This window comes from Neomonachus schauinslandi, chromosome 8 (genome assembly GCF_002201575.2).
Source record: "Neomonachus schauinslandi chromosome 8, ASM220157v2, whole genome shotgun sequence".
NCBI classification, from domain to species: domain Eukaryota; kingdom Metazoa; phylum Chordata; class Mammalia; order Carnivora; family Phocidae; genus Neomonachus; species Neomonachus schauinslandi.
Genome location: NC_058410.1, coordinates 49,684,566 through 49,703,667, shown reverse-complemented (window position 1 = coordinate 49,703,667; position 19,102 = coordinate 49,684,566). Strand labels below are relative to the sequence as shown.

Below are 19,102 nucleotides of genomic sequence, written 5' to 3'. Positions count from 1 at the left end.
GGGCGGGGGGTGCCGAGGAAGCCCGGCCCCTGCAGGGGACGCCGCCCCGCTCAGAAATGAGCACGGAGTGTGCCATTGCTGTATGCGGAAAGCTGGGTGACGAATCTCGAAAGCTTCGTAAGTGAAAGGAGCCAGACACAAAAGGCAACGTGCTGTATGATTTCATTTATGTGAAGTTCTAGAAAAAGCAAAGCTACAGTGACAGAAAGCAGATGAGTCGTTGCCGGGAGGGGAGGGGAGTGCCTGCCAAGGGGCTGCGGGGAACGGAGGGGTGATGGAAATGTTCTGTGTCAGGGGTCAGCAATCTACCGCTTGTAAAGGCCAGGGAGCAAATATTTGAGGCTTTGTGGGCTGCATATCATCTCCGTCGCATATTACTATTTTTAATAACCCTTTGAAAATATACAAAACAAAAACAGGTGGGCGTTGGATTTGGCCCACAGACGGTCATCTGTCAGCTCCTGTTCTATATCCTGTATGTGGTGGTGGGGCTGTTTATGCTTGTCAAAACTCACTGTGTTCTTAAAACGGTTGAATTCTGTTGTATGTAAATTACAGTTCAATTAAACTGATGAAAAACTATGAATGAGGCAGACCAAAAAAAAAAAAAAGAAATCCATGGACTGAAAAATACACTCTCCCATGTTTATAGCATCTATAAACTCCATCTCTGAACTTCATAAATTCGTTTTGCTTCTGCCTGGGCCAGCTTTTGGTGCCCCACCAGCTGAGATGTGCCATCGTGTCCCCATGGCTGGGCACCCTCTGGCCCAGTGACCCTGAGGTGCCCCGGGATTTGGTGACTTTGATGGGGAGACAGGGCGCCTCCAGGGCCCGTGTTTACTCATGACCTTGGACAGGCCATCTATCATTTGAGACCTTTGTGACCCTCTGGGGGAGCTGCCTAATGTTGAAAACCTCAGGCTGCACCGCACAAACAGGAGACGTTTGGGGGGTGGGGGGCAGGCAGCCTCCCTGCACTCCCGCCTTCCTGACGGAGCAGGAAATACCATAGGTGGGGTGAGGTGCATGCCCTGACCCCTCTTCCAATCACTGCCAGACACTCTTCTCTACCTCTCCTTCCTTTTCCTGCCGTCTCGCCTTCTGCCACTGCCCGCCAAGCACTTGTATGTTTTGGCTGCTCCTTGGCCCCAAGCTTGTAATCTGGAACCCTCCCCAACTTCTGACCTGGTTTACTTACAAAGTCAAGAACCTGATTTCAAGCCATACAGAAACCTAGATGTCTTCCCCTAGGTCTCACGGATAGCAGCAGAAGACCACAGCATCTGCATGTAGCAGCTCCCTTTCACTCTGGAGGACCTGCGCCCAGAGCAAAACCCCATCCTGACTTCCGGGGTCTGTTGCCATTCTCTTTGTTTTGTTGTTCCTTTTGGAACTGGGTTTCTCCTGGCTCCCGTGGCTGCGAGCCACGGCCCTGTCAGTCACACGCTTATATGAGCCTTTTTGGAATGCTTTCTTATTCTCTGCCACTGTAACTTCTTGTGATAAAATCCATATATTATTCCTGCTGTGTTGAAGTAGGCCTTCAATTTAATTATTCTAACATAACCTTGCTCCCATTTTGGGAGTGACCCTTGGTTTAGTGAGAGGGGTTTAATGAACCAGGTGCCCTCTTCAGTTGGGTGTTGGGTCAGCTCTGTGGCTAATTCGCTTAAATCCTCCTCCGACTGCTGAAAACTCATTTTGAAAACTCAGGATGGGGTGGGGAGCTGGGAGCAGGGGGAAGAACATGAGGGCACCAGCAGAATGTCCTGCAGTGCTCTGGACAAACCGCGTGAGAGACAGGGACTGGCATTTCCTTATCCACCATCCCGAAACCCAAAGCTCTGGAAACCCCAAGTTCTGTTAACTCACCTGGCAGCAAAACTGATCGGAACTGACCTCATTTGGCCATAAAACCCAAGGCTGTTTACTGTTTTTCTGTATTCATACATACTGCTATAGAAGTAAGAATGTCTTATTTGAATATGGATGTGGCCTCAGCCTCTTGAGGATGTTATCTGATGGATGGTCTATGCATAGCATGGGTGTTCTTTAAAAAAAAAAGTCTGATTATTGGGCACATCGGGGCCCAAGAGTTTTGGCCGGGACGCTCTGGCCTGCGTGATGGCAGCGATCACATTCCAGCTAGCCCAGAAAGGTGAGGAAGCCAGCGTAATCATGTATGAGGACTGGCATTCTCTGAAGCCTTTGCTTTGTGTTTTACTACAGTCCTTGGTTTCATATCTCAGAAGCCATACAACCTGAGCCTGCAGAAATCCCCCTTGTCCTGCCCCTGCCAGGAGCCTGTAGGAGCTGGGAGGAAAGACAGACAGAGGGTCTGAACCTCAGAAGGCCTGATGGGCTCTTCTGGAAGGGGTTTCACCTCCCCCCGCCCCGGCCCCAAATGCCTTCTAATGCTTTATTCTGGCATTGAGACTGTCCAAGAGGGCACCACAGAGTTTAATTAATCATTCTCCTTTTGCTCTGTAGAGTTTATGTCAGTAAATGTTTCATTTCATTAAAAAACAAACTACTCAAATGGAAAGATTTCATGTATTTTTTTTTAAACTCTTAGTTCTATCTCTGCCAATGGAAAGTTTAATTGGCCACTTGGGTCAGGCCAATTTTTCCAGTGCTCTGCCCAAGTCCCAGGCCCAGCAGATAGAGCGACTTGACCCTAAACATGTAGCACCCCCCAAGACAGCCCGCTTCCGGGGACCCACGCAGGCCACCGGCAGGCCCACACCATCAGTCACATGGCTGCTCCTATTCTCGCTCCGCCTCCTGCCTCCCCTCCTCCCCTTCCTTCTCTTCTCGTGCCTTCTCTCCTCAGGCTTCCTCAAAGCATGGGGACCATATGTAACCAATTCCACACCCTGGGCCAAACCAAAACATATCAATGACAGCTTTGCCAGAAAAGTGGGAAAAAAGACAAGGCACATTCGGCTGACAGTGACAGTGTGCGTGGGATCAGCTCTCTTCCCGCCGCCCGTAAGCCAGAGCCTGCCTGGCTGATGGCACCTTCCCAGCCTGCACGGTCCGGAGATGCCCGCTGAGCAAGGCTTAGGCTGGTTTTGACTCTACAGACAATAGCCAGGTTAAGTGGATTGCGTTCATATTTAAAGAAATGGTATTCTCAGCTATAAGAATTTTGATAAATCATTTCAAGAATTTCTTTTTTTAGCAAGAATGGGTTTTACTCTATACATTCCTACAGAGATGAGCCTACTTCATTTTTCTTTTTAGATGTTTCATATTTTTGTTACCAAAAGAACTTGCGAGTTCCCCTCTTTTAGTCACTTTTCCCAAGACTTTGGCTTTACCTAGTACGTGGGAGGTGAAGGACAGGGACTGGGAAGGGGCTACACATGGGCTTGAGCACCAGGGTGGTCAGAGCAGAGTCTGGAGGGACATGGGGCTGCCGGAAGACGGGAATCTGGTTACCAGACTTCCTACTGAGGTAGCAGACAGGGAGGGAGGAGGGCGCTCGGGAATGTTTTTCCTTTTTCTCCCTTTTCACGTGGGAGATGCTAGCAGAGAAACAGAAAAGACAGAAGCTTGAAAACACGGCATATGGGCACGTTTTAGGGAAACACTGTCATCAACAGTTCGGGCCTCCAGGTTTCTTAGTGGAGCTGCACCAGAGACCATTTGTCAGCAGGAGGGGGGTCTCTCTGCCACCAGGAGTGCCCGACAGCAGGGGGTGTCACCATCACGAAGTGCAGCTGGGTGTGTGCCTTGGTTCCCAGCCTCCACATCGGAGGAGGGCCAGCGCCGCCCCAACCCTGTCCTCTTCCGCCCCCACTGTGCAGCCCCTGACTCTCTGTCCTCTCCCTAGATGGGGACAATGGGCCATTTCCATGGGTCACTCCCGCAGGGCACAACTCAGTGGTCCTCAGTCCACAGAAAACCTGCAGGGCCTGCTGTGCCAGGGTTTGCTTTCCAATTCCTCTTCCCTAGGTCCTCCATGGGGCCCCCTGCTACCACAGATTTCCAGCTTTCCAACACAGTCGCGGAGAGAGCATCATTTCCAATCGGTCTGCCCAAAACCCTGCTGCTGAGACTCTCCAGCCAAAGGGACTGCATTCCCTTCCTGTCATGAGGACCATATTATCCTTTCCAAATCATTTTGCTGGCTTCCTCGTGGTTTCTGCATTAGGGGTAAGCGTCCGATGCTCATTGTACACGGCTGCCACCAATGTAGATTTTCCCATGATCTGTTTTCTTTCCCCTCCCCTTCTTTTAGATTTCCCCATTCCTCTCCTTCGAGCTACCTACTAACTCCACAGAGTCTCCCTCCCTCTCTTCTGTTGGATTCTTTGCAGAAGGGAAAGACAGCTCCTTTCCCCTGGCGGGGCCACTCCACTACTCCCCACTCTGCACCTCTCACTGATGACTTGACCTACCCCGGCCTCAGTTTCTTCATTTGTCAACAAAATACCTCCACAGTCACTGTGCTTTCAGCTGTTTTAAAAAAACCAAAACAAACCCAAAACAGTCTTCTATGAAAGAGGAGGGTTTGGCTTTATGGCCTCCCATTTGTGCAGCTTCCTAATATGGATCTCGGAGGGGCCAGCTCTGCACGATCAGGGATTTTCACTATTAGAGGATCAAGGCTGCATCTGGATTTGACTATGGGTTGTAAGAACCTGGATTTCTGTGCCACGGGAAAATTGAGCACTGTCACAATGGGAATGATGTGAGGTTATCAGACATTGAGATTACTTTTGCAAACTGAGCTTTCCATTCAAAGGAAATTATGCTCTATTGTGCATAAGGCTTTCGTCAGAGGCTCCCCCTTGCTTCTCTGCATAAACCCTATAAAAAGCTCCTTCTGTTTGCTTGTCTGTGTCTGTTGAGCAGGGCTGTGCTAATGTCAGGGAAAGGAGGGCTGAGTTAATGGTGCTTGCTTGGCACGCGCTTGTGCTACAGACCATCACGTGCTCCAGGTGTCTTACTGGGCGACAACCAGGAGGTGTCCTGTTAGGTCTGGGGAAGGATCAAAGTACAAATTTAGGGCAGATATATAGTGATCAAAGAGTATAGATGAAAATAAAGGAGTGACTCTGAGAAGGCACAATAATGTCTAGTTCTCTTTCTCTTGCCCCATTTGACCAGATAACCTCGGGGCAGGTGTTTTTATTAAGCCCACCGTATTAATGAACACAGAAATGACAGCTACTCAGGGGCCACAATACAGAAAGATTATTTGAAGTTGGTCATGCAGTATCGTGAAGAACTCCCTTGTTCCAGAAGAGGAGAAGTGAGGAAGAGCGTGAGGGTGTCCACTGGGAAGGCCATGGAAACACTGAGCTGAGAACGAAGGGCAGCGGAACGCAGGATTCAGGAGTGGAAAGTTCCTCTCTGGCTGCCCTCTCCACTTGCCTACTCCTCCCGTCCTCTCACCTCTCACTAGCCACACTGACCAAGAGAAACCTTGTAGGCAAAGGGCGCAGCATGACTCCTGGGCACTCCAGGAAGGCTTCCCTCTCTGGGGGAACTCAGGAGTGGAAAGGAGAAGCCCTGGGGACTGTGGACGGGGGCAGGGAGGGCAGAGCGGGCAGAGGACAAAGCACCCTTGGCTGAGGGTAGAGGTTCTATTCTGCTTCCATTTTCCTGGCTGGAGAGGCTAAACTTTTCCTGCCCCAAGAAAAATCTGCTCTGTCAGCACGCTTAGCATAGCAGGAATAGTACGAGTGCAGGTGATGAAAATGGGTTGCCGAACACAGAGGAATATGTCTACGATTCAGGGCTGTAGGGTATCTAAGTGGGGCAGAGGGAGGAGAAGGCTGGGACTTCTAATTCTCTAAGGAAGGAGGCTTCTAGCTTCACTAATATCTCTTGCCTCTTCAAGTCATGGTCAGGTGACAGGATATATTCATGAAAGCCAGGCAGCTGTCACTTACTAAAAGATCTGAAAGTGCTTCAAATGCACAGATAAATGTGATGTGCTTAAGAGAATGCTCCTGCTTTGCTAGATCCTGCCAGATTCACAAAGCAGGTGTTCAGCTGAGAGCCAGGGCACAGAACAGCCAGGACAGTCTGCCCAGAGTGGTACTGGAACGTGGTGTTTCAACCGGACCACAGTGTCAATTTCCCAGAACAACTCTGAGGACAGAGGCTATCTCGTGGCTGGGACAATACATGCTATATTTATGTGTGGAGATGATGAAATAGAGTTAAAAGGCTTTGCAGGCTATCAGCCAAACCAAAAAAATCTTGTTTCAAAAGCCTCATAGGCATCATCTTTTTTTTTTTTTTTTTTTTGCTATTCCATCCATCCATCCATCTATCCATCCATCCACGTGCTTACACTTATTGAGAGTCTACTATGGGGCAGACACTGCTGGGCACTGGGAATATCTAAAGGAGCTCCTGTCCCCTCAGAGCTACTGTGAATTACAGACACACGGATGGGGGCTTTAACAGAGATGTACCGGGTGTCATGGAAGCAAGCAGACAGGGCAAGTCATTTGGTATGGACATGAAGAAAGCTGCACAGAGGAGGTGATGTCTGGGTTGGGCTTTGAAGGATTCTGAGGCAGAGAGTGAAGCTGAGAAGAGCGACTCACATCAGAGGGATATCTCAGTGTGAGGGTTGGGGGTGGCAAGAGAGAAATCACGTCTGATCATGTCACTCTCCCACACAAGCCCCTCAGTGACTCCCCATCTCACTAACAATGAAAGCTAAAGTCCTCACAATGACCTAGGAAGGCCCTATCTGATCTCCCCAGGGGCCTCTCAGATCTCCGTCTCCTCGGCTCTAGCCACACTGGCCTCCTTGCTGTTTTCAGGGCCTTGTTTCCTTCAGGTCATTCGTCACCCTTCCAGTGAGGTCTCTCTGTGAGGTCCTCCATTGCCACTCTCCATCCTCTTCCCCTTTTACTTTTTTCCCTACCCATTACCACCAGCCAATAGAGTTTGCTTATTATCTTTGTTTATTGTCTGTCTCTTCCAAGAAGAATAAACACTCACAAGGGCATAAGTTTTTGTCTGCTGGTTCAGTGCTGTATTCCTGGTGCTTGAACAGTATCTAGCATACAGCAGGTGCTCAATAAATATTTGTGGAATGACTCAAGGAGCCCCCCCGCCACCCCCCCCGAAAGAGTTATTAAGGACTATGCAAACTAAGGCTTCTGGAGTTTATCTGGAAGGTGAAGGGAAGCCATAGACGTTTTTAACTAGGAGAGTAAGATAACTGGGTCTCTGTTTTCTGGGATAACAACCCTGGTGGTGACAGTGATAGAATGTGTGAGGGGGGAGGAGAAGTCGAAGCAGGAAGTCCCATGAAGAGGTCACCGTGAGCGGACGGCAGCCTGACACAGGGCCGTGGAGGCAAAGAGGAAAAGAAGGATGTGAGGGAGGGTTTGAAGGTGCCTAACTCTGATTGCATACATCAACCCCAGAAAACTCCTTTCATGTAAGTGTTGTCATTTCTCACATACAACAGTCCATCAGTACAAAATCCGTTCTAATCTTGATGCAAAGAATGGTTCTGCACCTCGGCTCACAGAAAAGCAAGCTAGATTGCTAGGCCTAGAATGTGTTCAAGTCAGGCTGCTCCCAGGGCATCTGTAAAGTGGAGCTGTTCTCTGGGACAGCGCACATCTCTGTGACACCTCTTGGAAACAACCTTTGTCTGGGAGGGTGTGGTGCGTGTGACTCCTTTCCCCACGCACCCCACCCTCCTTTCTGCAGATTCCTTTCTGCATTTCAGTATTTTTTTCTTTGGCTCTAAGGCTGTCATTGAATTTGAGATTGTCCTTCTTCCCTTCCTTTTACAGAACTCGCTAACTAACCAGCCGACCCATGTTTCATTTTCTCCTCAACCCTTCTGCTCTTCATGTGGTCACACCTCACATACTCCACTCTAAGCTCCTTCTCTGATTCTTACTTCTGGAACTCCTTTCATGCTGGGCAGAAATGCCTGGAAAGCTTTATGAACCCATGGATAAGTCACCTCCCTTCCCTTGACCTCCATCCTCATCTACCAGCCAAAGTCCCTTTCCTCTGTGTGAAGGTGACAGAAGGTCATGCTTAGGTATGAAAGAATTCAGAAAAATACCGCCACCTACTGTTCTGGAAAAAAGAGTTACTTAAAAATGTACTCTAGCCAACTGAGAAATTTCTGCATGGAGATTGACGTCAGAATGGAAGGCATGAGGCACGGGGCCTGGGAGTCTGTCCCGGCGTACCCCCAACAGGCACAAGGATTCAGCACAGCAGAGAAGCAACGCCTGGGCACGCACTGACTGACTTGGCCACACCAACAGGGAGAGGGTGGAGAGGAAGGGCCTTTCACAGTGACGTCTGGATGACGCTTAATGACACTGTGTCTTAGGAATTGGTATCCTTCATTACGGTAATAATCTTGTAATTGGAACTCCTCTGTAAAAGCCTCTCCCTCAAGAAGAGTTTACTGTGAGATCCAGAAGTCCAATTAAGTAGGATTATAACTATGTTAAAAGACAAAAACAGGAAGCACCCACGGCTAGGAACAGGCCTGGGACCCATTTTCTGTGGCTGTTCGTGGCTGAGGAGCTGCTCCTGTCGCTCGCCCGCTGACACAGCGCCCTGGCCGCTGCTGCGGACCCCCTGGCCCCAGAGCCTCCCTGTGGCAGTGCACCAGGCCCCCACGACAACGACAACAGGCTCTGGCCAGCCTTCCCAGCTGCATGCCCAGGCTCCACGTCACGGCCCTCAAATTCCTTCCCCTGCAGCTCCTTGAAGAGGCTCTGTCCTCCTCGGCCCTGGTGCCTTCCCATATGCCCGTCCATACCCAGGACATTCTTCCCTCTTCCTTGACTTGAGGAAGAAGCCCTGCCTGCCTGTTCCATGAAGCTTCCCAGACACAACCCGTCCTGTTACCCTCGGAGAAGCAGAGCAGCCCTCCCAGCCCCCTGGCACGTCAGCAGCTGCTCACGGTATGTAACTACACATAGGCAAGTGGACCTCGTTCTCACTGAGAACTCGTTTGCCACCCTCACTGGATTCTGAGGGAAAGGCCCTCTGTAGGTAGGTGAATCACATGTCCCTGACCCCATTATCAGAATTAAGAGTCGAGGCCCACAGGGGGTAAATTCAAGTAATTCATCCCATGAGGATGATTCCCTCTAATAATAAATAAGTATGAGAAAAGACTGATTTCTTCCTGGACTTGATGCATATTTTATCTATCTGACTGTAAATTCCATGAGTGTAGGGACTAAATTTATTTATTTGCTCATTGTTCTACATCCCCAGCAACCAAAACAGCGCCTTGCTCCAGGAAAGTTTTAATCTGTTTCCTCAGAGTGTGAATGTCTTATTTGTACTCACTTCCCAGGTAGAGCAAAATGCCCGGCACAGTTCACACTCACGGACGCTATGCTGAATGAATCCTAGTCTGAGTTATAAAATGAGGCCATTTTCTTTATGCTAAATCCAAACTCGGGGAAAGCCTCTCCCTCAGAAGCACACACCTGCCTGCCTTCTCTGGGGCCCCAGCCCCTGCCCCTTTGTCTTGGTTTCTGTGTGCAACCCTGAGGAACAAGAAGTGGCTTTGTGTCACTGAAAGGAAAGCCTTTACAGAAACGCAAAACAACATTAACCTTTTCCCCTCTGGGGCATTCAACACACTGGCTGACTGTAAACCTGGGGCATTCAGGGAGAAATTCGTTCAAAATTCAGGCAAAAAAAAAAGATGCCTTCCTATCTTCAAAATCCCAAGACCTACACATTTCCCCCCCTCAAGAAGCAACTCAAAAATGCCCACGCTGCACTCCAGACCCCCTAGGGCAGCCCTTTCTGCCACGCTGGCTGGCTCCTCGCGGGGTGTCTGCCCCCTCCGCGTGCTGGGGGCAGCCGCCGCCGCCGCCTCCCAAACTGACCGCCACCCGTGTCGGAGACGCCCCGTGCTGGCGCTTCAGAGACAGGGCATTTTGTTCATTTTGTCTCTGTGCCAACCTGCCTCTGCTAGGAGTCTCAAGGCCACGCCAACCTGAAGAGATCCTCTCTACTTCTCTGCATTCTCCGAAGCTGACCAGAAATAATCATAAAAAACGAACAAAGGGGTTACAAATTAATCTGCCCTCGCTGTCTCCTCTGACTGCAAAGATAGAATTACAAACCCAGGATTTGCAAGAGACCTCAATTCCTCATTAATCTCCACTATCGTTTCTATCATGGCTTTTTTTTTTTTTTTTAAAGCTCCTTAGGCAGGGAATGAGGGGGAGCTACGTTCTTTCTTCACTCAACAGTAACTGAAAAATATGTCCTTAACATTTCAGAAAGCAGATCACCCATGTGCTAGAATATAACCACTAAAGCGTGGAGGTGAAATGGCATGAATGTCCTTTACGTCAGCATCTGCTGAAATTAATGAATTTAAGGGTGGACAACCTAAATCTGTGGCTTCTTTGAAAAGCATGAATCCGATACTCCAGAAAATTTCCAGGGCCTAAGACTCTCCAATTTCTTTACTTTACTCTTGCTTTCGTGGGGCATATTTTGACTGTTCGGATGGGCAGTGTGTGGCCTCAAAACTGCGTTCCGAATGTGCCTCTGCTCTCTCTGGCCATCTGGAGCTGGGGCCTGCAGAGAGAGCAGGTCCTGGCATTTTCCTGCCAGGTTCACTTCATGGGTCAATGCTATGGTGTAATCAAAAAGCGGTGGGGGCTTTTCTCCTTCTCTGTCCTGGAAGTGCCCGCAAACTATTTGGGTGAGGCTGTGTCAGCACCACCGCTCCTCCTGGAGCCACGAGCTCCGACCAAGAGAGCACAGACTGCACGACCTGGGGGGGGGCACCGAAGCGCTCATCCTCGCTGCTGTTTACACGAATCCCGGCACGCCATGCACGGCAGCTGCTTGTCTATGTGATGTCCATGGTGGCTCCCAGTCCTGCTCTTCCCTGGCTAAATACCTGTCCATGTTCCTCAAACTCACGCTTGGCAGAAAGTTGAGGATGGGGCTTAGAAGGTAAAGGGTGAAGAGAGCATCCAATCAGAGGCCTGTCTCTGCTAGGTCCCGCTCTTACCTGGGTATGGCACTCTTCCTTTGGTGACCAGCTCTGTGAGTAAGATTCCAAAAGACCACACGTCAGACTTGATCGTGAACCTCCCATACAGGGCTGCTTCGGGAGCCGTCCACTTAATGGGGAACTTTGCACCTGCAGAAAGAACACGCGGTGACTCGGCAGGAAGGGAGCATGGCGCCGGGTGTGGGGCTAGGGGGGAGTGCTAGGAAGCCACTTTCACAGCAGCAAGGTCACAGAGGATGATGGGAAGGTGGTGAGCAAGAATGGACTACAACTGAGCAGCTGTGGGATCGGGTCCTGGCTCTGTGACCTTAAGCAAGCTAGTCTAATTTATTTTTCCCATCAAAAGGTTGGTGTTCAAAGCCCCTTAAAGTCCTGGCTTCTAGAACTTGAATCTGTGACCACACTGAATGTCATAGGGTTGGTCTGGATGTGGGGCTGACTTGTGATTTAGGAAACTAATTTTATGTATTTTTTTCCTTTGCTTTGAAATGATGTCATATTCTAATTAATACATACAGTATTAAATCATAATGCTACTCTCATGAATTCTTTGGTATAGAAGACCATAGTGTACTCTTACGAGGTACACAGAAACCATATCCAAACATCATGCTTCTCCCAAGGTGAAGACAATTTGCTGCAGCCCATGTATTTTGTAGAAATGGGCTCTAACTCCCAAGGCCTCCAAAACCCACAGCAGAGAAATGATTTTGCCTCTGGCTACTTCCCTCCACCTTTTCCCCCATCACTGATAGTGGCCATCTTTACTCCTGGGACAGCTTTTTCTTCTGTACTCTATGATCCCTTGTTTACCTCCCTATCTTTCTCCCACCCACCAGAGAGCATACTATTTACTGTTTTTTATTTTTTTAATTAAAAAAAAATTTTTTTTTGAAGATTTTGTTTGACAGAGAGAGGCACAGCGAGAGAGGGAACACAAGCAGGGAGAGTGGGAGAGGGAGAAGCAGGCATCCCATGGAGCAGGGAGCCCGATGTGGGGCTAGATCCCAGGACCCTGGGATCTTGACCTGAGCTGACGGCAGATGCCTAATGACTGAGCCACCTAGGCGCCCCTACTGTTTGTTTTTAAAGAGTAGTCTTGCCTCAGTGACTATCTTATGAGTCTGATTTCTCAAGACCAAGCAACAAATTCATGCCCAGGTCAGTAGAATCTTTCCTTTGAAATTTCTCAGATTAAAAAAATCCTCTCTCCAATCCAAAAGGAAGGGTGGCATCCACCCTGCTCTTCATAAGGCTAGATATGTGTACAGGGAATTAAAATTGATTCAGCAGCCTGTGCTCTCATATATTAAGCTCAGCGATTATAAAGCAGTTCCAGAAATTTCATTGAACAAACTAAAAGAAAAACACAAGGAATTTTTATTACTGATGTAAACACAATTATATGTTTAAAGTACATTAATTTTACTTAGGATCTCCTAAAAAAAATCATACAAAGGCTGACAGAATCAGAAATTTTCATAGTATCTTCTACGAAAAGTCACAATATGCGAAAGTGGCAAATAATTAAAATCTTTAAATTAGCATGGTTTTAATAACGAGAGGTATGATAAATTACAGCAATTAGATTTTTGTTTTAAACACAGTACATGATAATGTCTTTAGCAAATCTACCCTGGCATTTTCTGGCAATATAATTTTCCTCTCCATCTCTTTTATGCCAGTGTGAAATGAAATTTAAAAAATCCTATTTCATTATGAGGCATCTTACATTTACACTGGAGCAGAAAAGTTATTCTATAGTTTTCTTTTCCTTTTATGCACTGAGTTATTTTTAATTAGCTGTGTTTCTCAAGCATAATTATTTCTATCTTTTCTTAAGTACTGCATGATTCCACACAAGGCCTGGTATTCTCCGAACAGTCGTTTTGTTTTTAAAGTTTCTTTCAAAGCATTCTGCTGTGTGAGAAACCTACCCTCGAGCATTCTGTTCACGCAGCTTTGGACTCTGAGCCGCTGGGATTAACGTGATAGATTTTCTTCAGTGTCGAGAACAGACTTTGCCCTGGACCAGAACTCAGCTGGGGTTCTCTTATTTCAGAGAATTAAAGGTATATTAAATTCATTCCTATTTAAACTATCTCTTGAGCCAAATGGCTTGGAAATCTATGTCCATCTCGAGAGCAAAAAGAACTTTATTTTTCCCCTGAGCAGACACAAATCCTGTAAACAAAATGACAAGCAAAAGGAGCCTTTCTTCCTTTCTTGGAATCATTCAACATTCGTGAAGGTGTGTGTTGCTGAAAGTAAACTGTTCAAAATTTGGATAAAGTCATTTTGGATTTTCTGAGAGAAGATTTCATAATTTGAGGTTAACAAAAACCCAAACAAATGTCAATATATCAGCCCGTTGTGCTAGGTGGCTTCATTGTTTTTTCATTACATCAGCTACAACAAGAATTACAGTATGTAAACCTTCAACAGACAAATTCAAACAAAGGTTGTAATGGATCTCTAATAAGAAACCATTTGTGGATATGTGCTTTGAGACTTATTAGCAGGAGCTTTTGTAAATAAATATTTTGCATTAGTTTTCTTTCTAAGATAAGCAATATATTTACACCTAATGCATTTTGGAAGAAAAAAAAATAAAGGATGTCTTTGTCCAATTTCTCCTACTTCTTTTCAGTCTTAAAATAGCAGGCACTGTTGACAAAAAGAGCTTCTCTAAAGATAACTCATGTTTTCCTTTTCAAGGCAGAAAAAAGGTTAATAAATTAAAGCAGCAATAATCTGTTAATCATTAACTACAGTTTCAACAAAAGAACTGATGGGTGTCCGCTCTTTTACTCATCTCATTACCTCTACTTCCCCTCGCCTTGGTTTCCCACCTTCTGGGAGCACAGAAGCAGCTCCAAACGGTGTGTAGTGGGGGTTGGGGGAGGTGTCTCTGTCCAGGGCCAGGCAGGTTGCACTTTGCAAACCCCAGTCTATGAGAACCCCCAGGGCTGTCTGGAATACCAGCTACACAACCCCACAGGTGGCCCTGCGGGGGGCTGCAGTGGGCTCTTGCCTCGGGTGAAGTCAAGAAAGCTCAGAAACCTGCAAGAAAGGATCTCCTGGGTGTAAACACTGCCTTTCCCTTGAAAATAAAGTTCCGCCCCCTCATATTTTTTTGAAGATACCATGACAGGCAGTAAGTCAGGATCAAAGTTGTCTCCTAAGCAGTATGGATTTGTAGAAAAAAGGAGACAGCGTCCAGAGGCCTATGTTACAATGAACTTGGCCCTACTGTGTAACCAGCTGATTCGCTCTTCTTGAAATTCTCCTGTTTGGGAGCAGGATTCAGATGCCAATACCATTTCCTCTCCTTTGCATTTTATCAGAGGAAACGTAGCCAAATAATCTGTAGGATAATCTGTGTCACTGGTATCATGGGCTTTGGAGGCCACAGTAACTCAGTGAACTTGTTCAATGTTTAGCTGAACCAAAACATAAAGGAATTATCATCACTCTAGTGTTTATTTCTGACTGAACTACTTTAACAGTTTAGGATTCTTTGAGGCCAATAGACAAAGGCCATACATGATATATACGTATTTAATGCATGGGACTTGAAACATCTTTTCCACTGTTTTCCAAGCAGCATTTGCAGATTTTGTACCTCCCACGGTAAAGCCCTTGCTGAAAGCCTGACTCGGTGCTGTCACCGAGGCCCAGGTCCTGGAACCACCATGGGACTTGCGTCATTTACCTTCCTGTAATCCTAGTGAGGAGCAGCGAGCCTGAGGCCAAGCCATTTTCTGTGGTGAGTAAACATGCGGGTGTTACAAGTAATAATTTGTCACCGACCTCTCCATCCTGTTTCCCTGATTCTGTTGAGATTGAACTGAGTGGTCATGAGCTCTGTGTCATGACGGGGGACTGTACTCCCTCTCTTGGCTTCAACCGCTCTCCTGACTCCCGTGTCACCTGTGTGTGGATCACCCGATGGGCGCTCCCTCCTGAATTCCTGATCGGTACAATGGATTCTCTCCTCAGCGTCTCCGCTGGGAGGCTTCAAAGGGCCTCTCAAATACAACATCCAAAATTGACCTTCCCCAGAATTCTGTTTCTTTTTCACCGTTTGTTGTCTTGTAAACTGCCCAGCTAATGAGACCAGAATGCCGAGAACCCTCCTTATCTAGATGCTGCGTCTAACTGCCCATCACTGCGCCCTCACAAGGCAGCGCGGGGCCTGCCCAGGGAAGGAGCTCAGTCCATCTTCCCTGTGTCTTCTTCGGCCCCTGCTGCTTTATCACTCTCCAGGCTGAGTCCACTTCACTCCTGTGAATGTGTCCGGGCATCTTCACTACCCTCACTCCAGTCCTTACTCGCTCCCTGTCCCCTGCCTGCACTCCTGCAAGGGCCTTCCAGCTGGGCCCATATGCACAATCTGGTCCCTCCTCCCTACTGCTCCAGCCACTTCCTGTTATCCTGGGCACCTCTCCATTGCCCTTCTCCGATGGTTCCCACTTGCTGGAGGGCCACGGGGCAGGCTGTTCCCTTTGCTGAAGTCCCGACCCCACGGCTAACTCCTGCTCCTTTGTTCTTAGCCTAAATGTTATTTGCACAGGGAGGCTTTGCTGGGACACGGGACTGGGGTTGGTTCCTAGCACTGTGCGGTCAGAGCCTCTCATTCTTTGTGGCTACTACTATTCCAGGGGCAGATGAATACATTAGTTGTTTGAAGCATGCCTCTCTCAAGAGATAAGAGTCTGTCCTTGAGGGCAGGAGCATGTCTTTCTGGATGGCTACCTTATCTCCGGTACCAGACCAGTGCCTGGTGCACAGAAGAAACTAGATAAAGATGTGTTGAATGATGGAGGAACTGGACAGCTGATTCGCCCTTCCAGCTTTCCTTTCCAGGCTGAACCACCACAGCTCCTCAGGAGGCTTGTTATTATTAGTTCCCTGCTCTCTGGTGGGTCTTCTCCTCATCCTCAATGACCAGTGTCACTGTCTGCCATCATCTGGATACCCTTGTAAGGGCCTCACAACTGCCGACTGCAGAAGAGCATCACCCTTATGACACTTAGAAACGCCTGGAAAACCCTGTGTTCTTACTGCCAAATGAAGTGTGGAGTGAATCTCAGGCGGAAGGAGCCCCAGACTTTGCTCTGTGAGGAGTGGGGGGCCTAGATCACTAGAGTTGCGGCTCAGGGGGTTGTATCAGCAGAAAGTCTAGGTGACCAGAGGCCTTGGGAGTGTTCACAGCAAAACAAAGTGGAAAATCCTTTTCGGAATAGAATGAGATGAAGCAGGTAACTGGTTGCCAATCACTCATACCCCCTTGCCCTGGTCTTTCTCAGGTAAAATAAGCTTAACAGTCATCCAGGCTATAGGTAGGAGAAAAGAGGGTTGTGGATATATTCAGTTATCAAAGTTTGACCACAAAACAGCACCAAGCCCCCACTACCGCTGACTGGTTTTGTTCTCTCTTGTTTCCTACCGTAAGTATTTCTGAGTTTTCCCCACGTGCCTGGCACCGTACCTAGTGCTGGGGATGCAACAGTGAGCTCAACCTCTGGCTCTCATGAAGCTTGCAGCTCAGTCTGGGAAGGAGATAAAATAAATGACAGGCCATTATATATGTCAGACAGTGACAGATGCTATAAAGAAAAATAAAATGGGCTACAAGGACAGATTTTATGGGGCTTTGCAAGCCCCACTAAAGTCTTTGGATTCTATCCTAAGTGTGATGGGAAGCCACTGGGGCTTGTGAGCAGAATAGGATGACATCCTACCACATTCTTTTTCCTTGTCTTTCAAATGTGGAAGATAATATATCATTACCTTGAGAACGATTTATGATGAGAAAGAACATGTAAAGCATTTTGACTTTTCAACACTCTTGAGAAGCATCGTGACATTTCAAGGCCCATGGGTGTTTCTTACCAATTTGCATTGGGTAGATTATGCTTCTATTGTCACTTCTGACGTCATGTTTATTTAACTAGTGGCTCTAGTCACACTTGTGCTATTTTAGCACACTTTTCACGTTTGAACAATACTAATAATCTCAGCAACAAAGGAGTAAAACTTAGCATACTCCAACACTTTGCAAAGCTCAAACATTTCTATGAGAAATGAATTAATTATCTTCTCTGAATTTATTCTTCCCTGATGTCCTTCCTTCCTTTCCAAGCCTTTCTCGTGTCTCTGCCTTAGGCTCTTCTCCATCCCCCACTTGCTAATTGCGAGCGTCTGAGAGGCCGCAGTGCCGGGACTCTTCCCTCTGATTTAACTCCCTTGGGAGACACACCCTCTCACATGACTACCCCTTCCCATCTCTCTGCGACTAGGGCTGGAAACCCTACACAGACTCTGTTTCTCCTCGGAAGTCCCAGTTCTTGATTTGCAAATGTCAAAGGGATCAAAGCCTTTAGGGTGTCCCCACCTTTATCTCAAATGTGGCAACTATGAATCTAAATTCATTATTTTACTAAATCATCTTACTATGAATAAGACATTATAAAGGACATTCCTGTGCTAGGTAGAAAATTTTACTAAATGACTGACCTGACTTAAAAAGCTTATTCTCACTTTAATATTTTAGGATGCAAATAGAGTATTTTTTTTTTTTTTTTTTTTAGTATCCCTTTTCTGGGGGTCAGATCATCATTCTGCCAGGCTTCAAAGTGGGGGAGAAACCTGATAGCCAGCTGGAACTTGTCCCTCTCCTCAAACCTCCAAGCTAATCCATCATCAAGGTTTCTTTTCTCTCTCTCTCTTTTTTAGTAATCTCTATGCTCAAAGTGGGGCTCAAGCTCATGACCCTGAGATCAAGAGTCATATGCTCTACTGACTGAGCTGGTCAGGCGCCCCATATCACCAAGGCTTCCTGTTTCCCTCTTTGACATGTCTCTCACATTTGCCCTTTCTTGTTTAAGCTCTTCGCTGAAACTTGTCTTGGGTTCCTTGTCCCTCTGGTCAGTCCTCCTGTCATGGTTCATGGATCGTGCCCTGCCTTCGGCTCATTGTCCTTCCAACAAGTCACTTACACCTCAGCTTCATAATGCTCTCCTCACCAACCGTGTAGTGGGCCCCCCACTGCATCAAGGCAAAATCCCCTGCCTGGTTTCCATGCCCACCTATCTATTCAACTTCAGCTCTTGCAATCCCAAACACACCTTCTCCTCTGGTTTGCTTTCTCAGAACCTGTACTCTGCCCTTGGCGTAATCATACCTGCTTCTCCTTAGCTTGTTCTAAATGTTTCTAAATGTCTTCTTTCCTTCCACCTGCTTAGCTGAAGCCTACTCATCTCAAGTCCCACCTTCTTCACGAAGTCATTTGGGATCACTCCAGCCTTCACTGATCTCTCCAGTGCACTTTGAGCCAATCTTACAAGTCACAGTTTAGTGCTTGACAGTAGTAGCCACAACAGTAGCAACACATATACTGAGTGCCTGCTAAGTGTCCAGCATTGTGCTAAGTACTTTGCATGCAGGAGGTAGATGCCAGTAATAATCCTGTCCTCCAGATGAGAGCACGGAACACAGAGAGGTAAAATGACAGGCCAAAGAACATGTGGCAATGGTGGAACTAGGATTTGAACCCAGGGAGTCTGGCTCCAGAGCCCAAGTGCTTCAACGCTATATCCCATGCTGCTGTGCCCATGTCCCCAACATGTCTTTGTGCTAGTTTTGCAGGTGTTATTTTTTACCTTCTTAAGTAGAATGTAAATCCTTTGCGGTTGGAGACCCTGTTCTATACTTCTATTCCTTGACAGTACCTTGCCTAAGGCTGGTTAAAGAGCAACTGCTCAACAAATCTTTAACTGGCTAAAGGCAATTTATCTTAGCAATTTGCCAACACTGTGATGGCCAAATAAATTCTCTTCCTTTACACAGATTTAATCAAAGCAAAAAAAAAAAAAAAAAGAAAGAAAAGAGTGAACACACAGCAGTGTAATGAACTAATAATTGTTTTCACTCTTAGTATTATAGGAATAAAATCATCCTTACCATACTCTGGGATGGTCTGACTGAATGCTCTTGGTTTTTAAGTGAAAACAAGAAGACCAGTTAAATTCATTAAGTCAGGATGGCTCATCCCAACCCCCAGGATCCATTCCAGTT

General features: G+C 47.2%; 1 protein-coding gene and 1 long non-coding RNA gene across 6 annotated transcripts in view; one reads left to right on the top strand and one right to left on the bottom strand.

Annotated features, from left to right (window-relative positions):
* FYN (FYN proto-oncogene, Src family tyrosine kinase) overlaps window positions 1-19,102 on the bottom strand; it is a 212,332-nt gene that overhangs the window by 1,738 nt on the left and 191,492 nt on the right. For all 5 annotated transcript variants that reach the window (XM_044917677.1, XM_021693674.2, XM_021693675.2 and 2 more), the window contains one exon: window positions 11,018-11,149. In XM_044917677.1, the coding sequence (XP_044773612.1) occupies window positions 11,018-11,149 (132 nt within the window). The remainder of the gene's footprint in view (window positions 1-11,017; window positions 11,150-19,102) is intronic.
* On the top strand, window positions 66-13,546 carry LOC110583671. The gene is made up of 4 exons (XR_002480526.1): window positions 66-117; window positions 3,964-4,164; window positions 12,864-13,092; window positions 13,196-13,546. It is a non-coding gene; the product is annotated as an uncharacterized LOC110583671 (long non-coding RNA).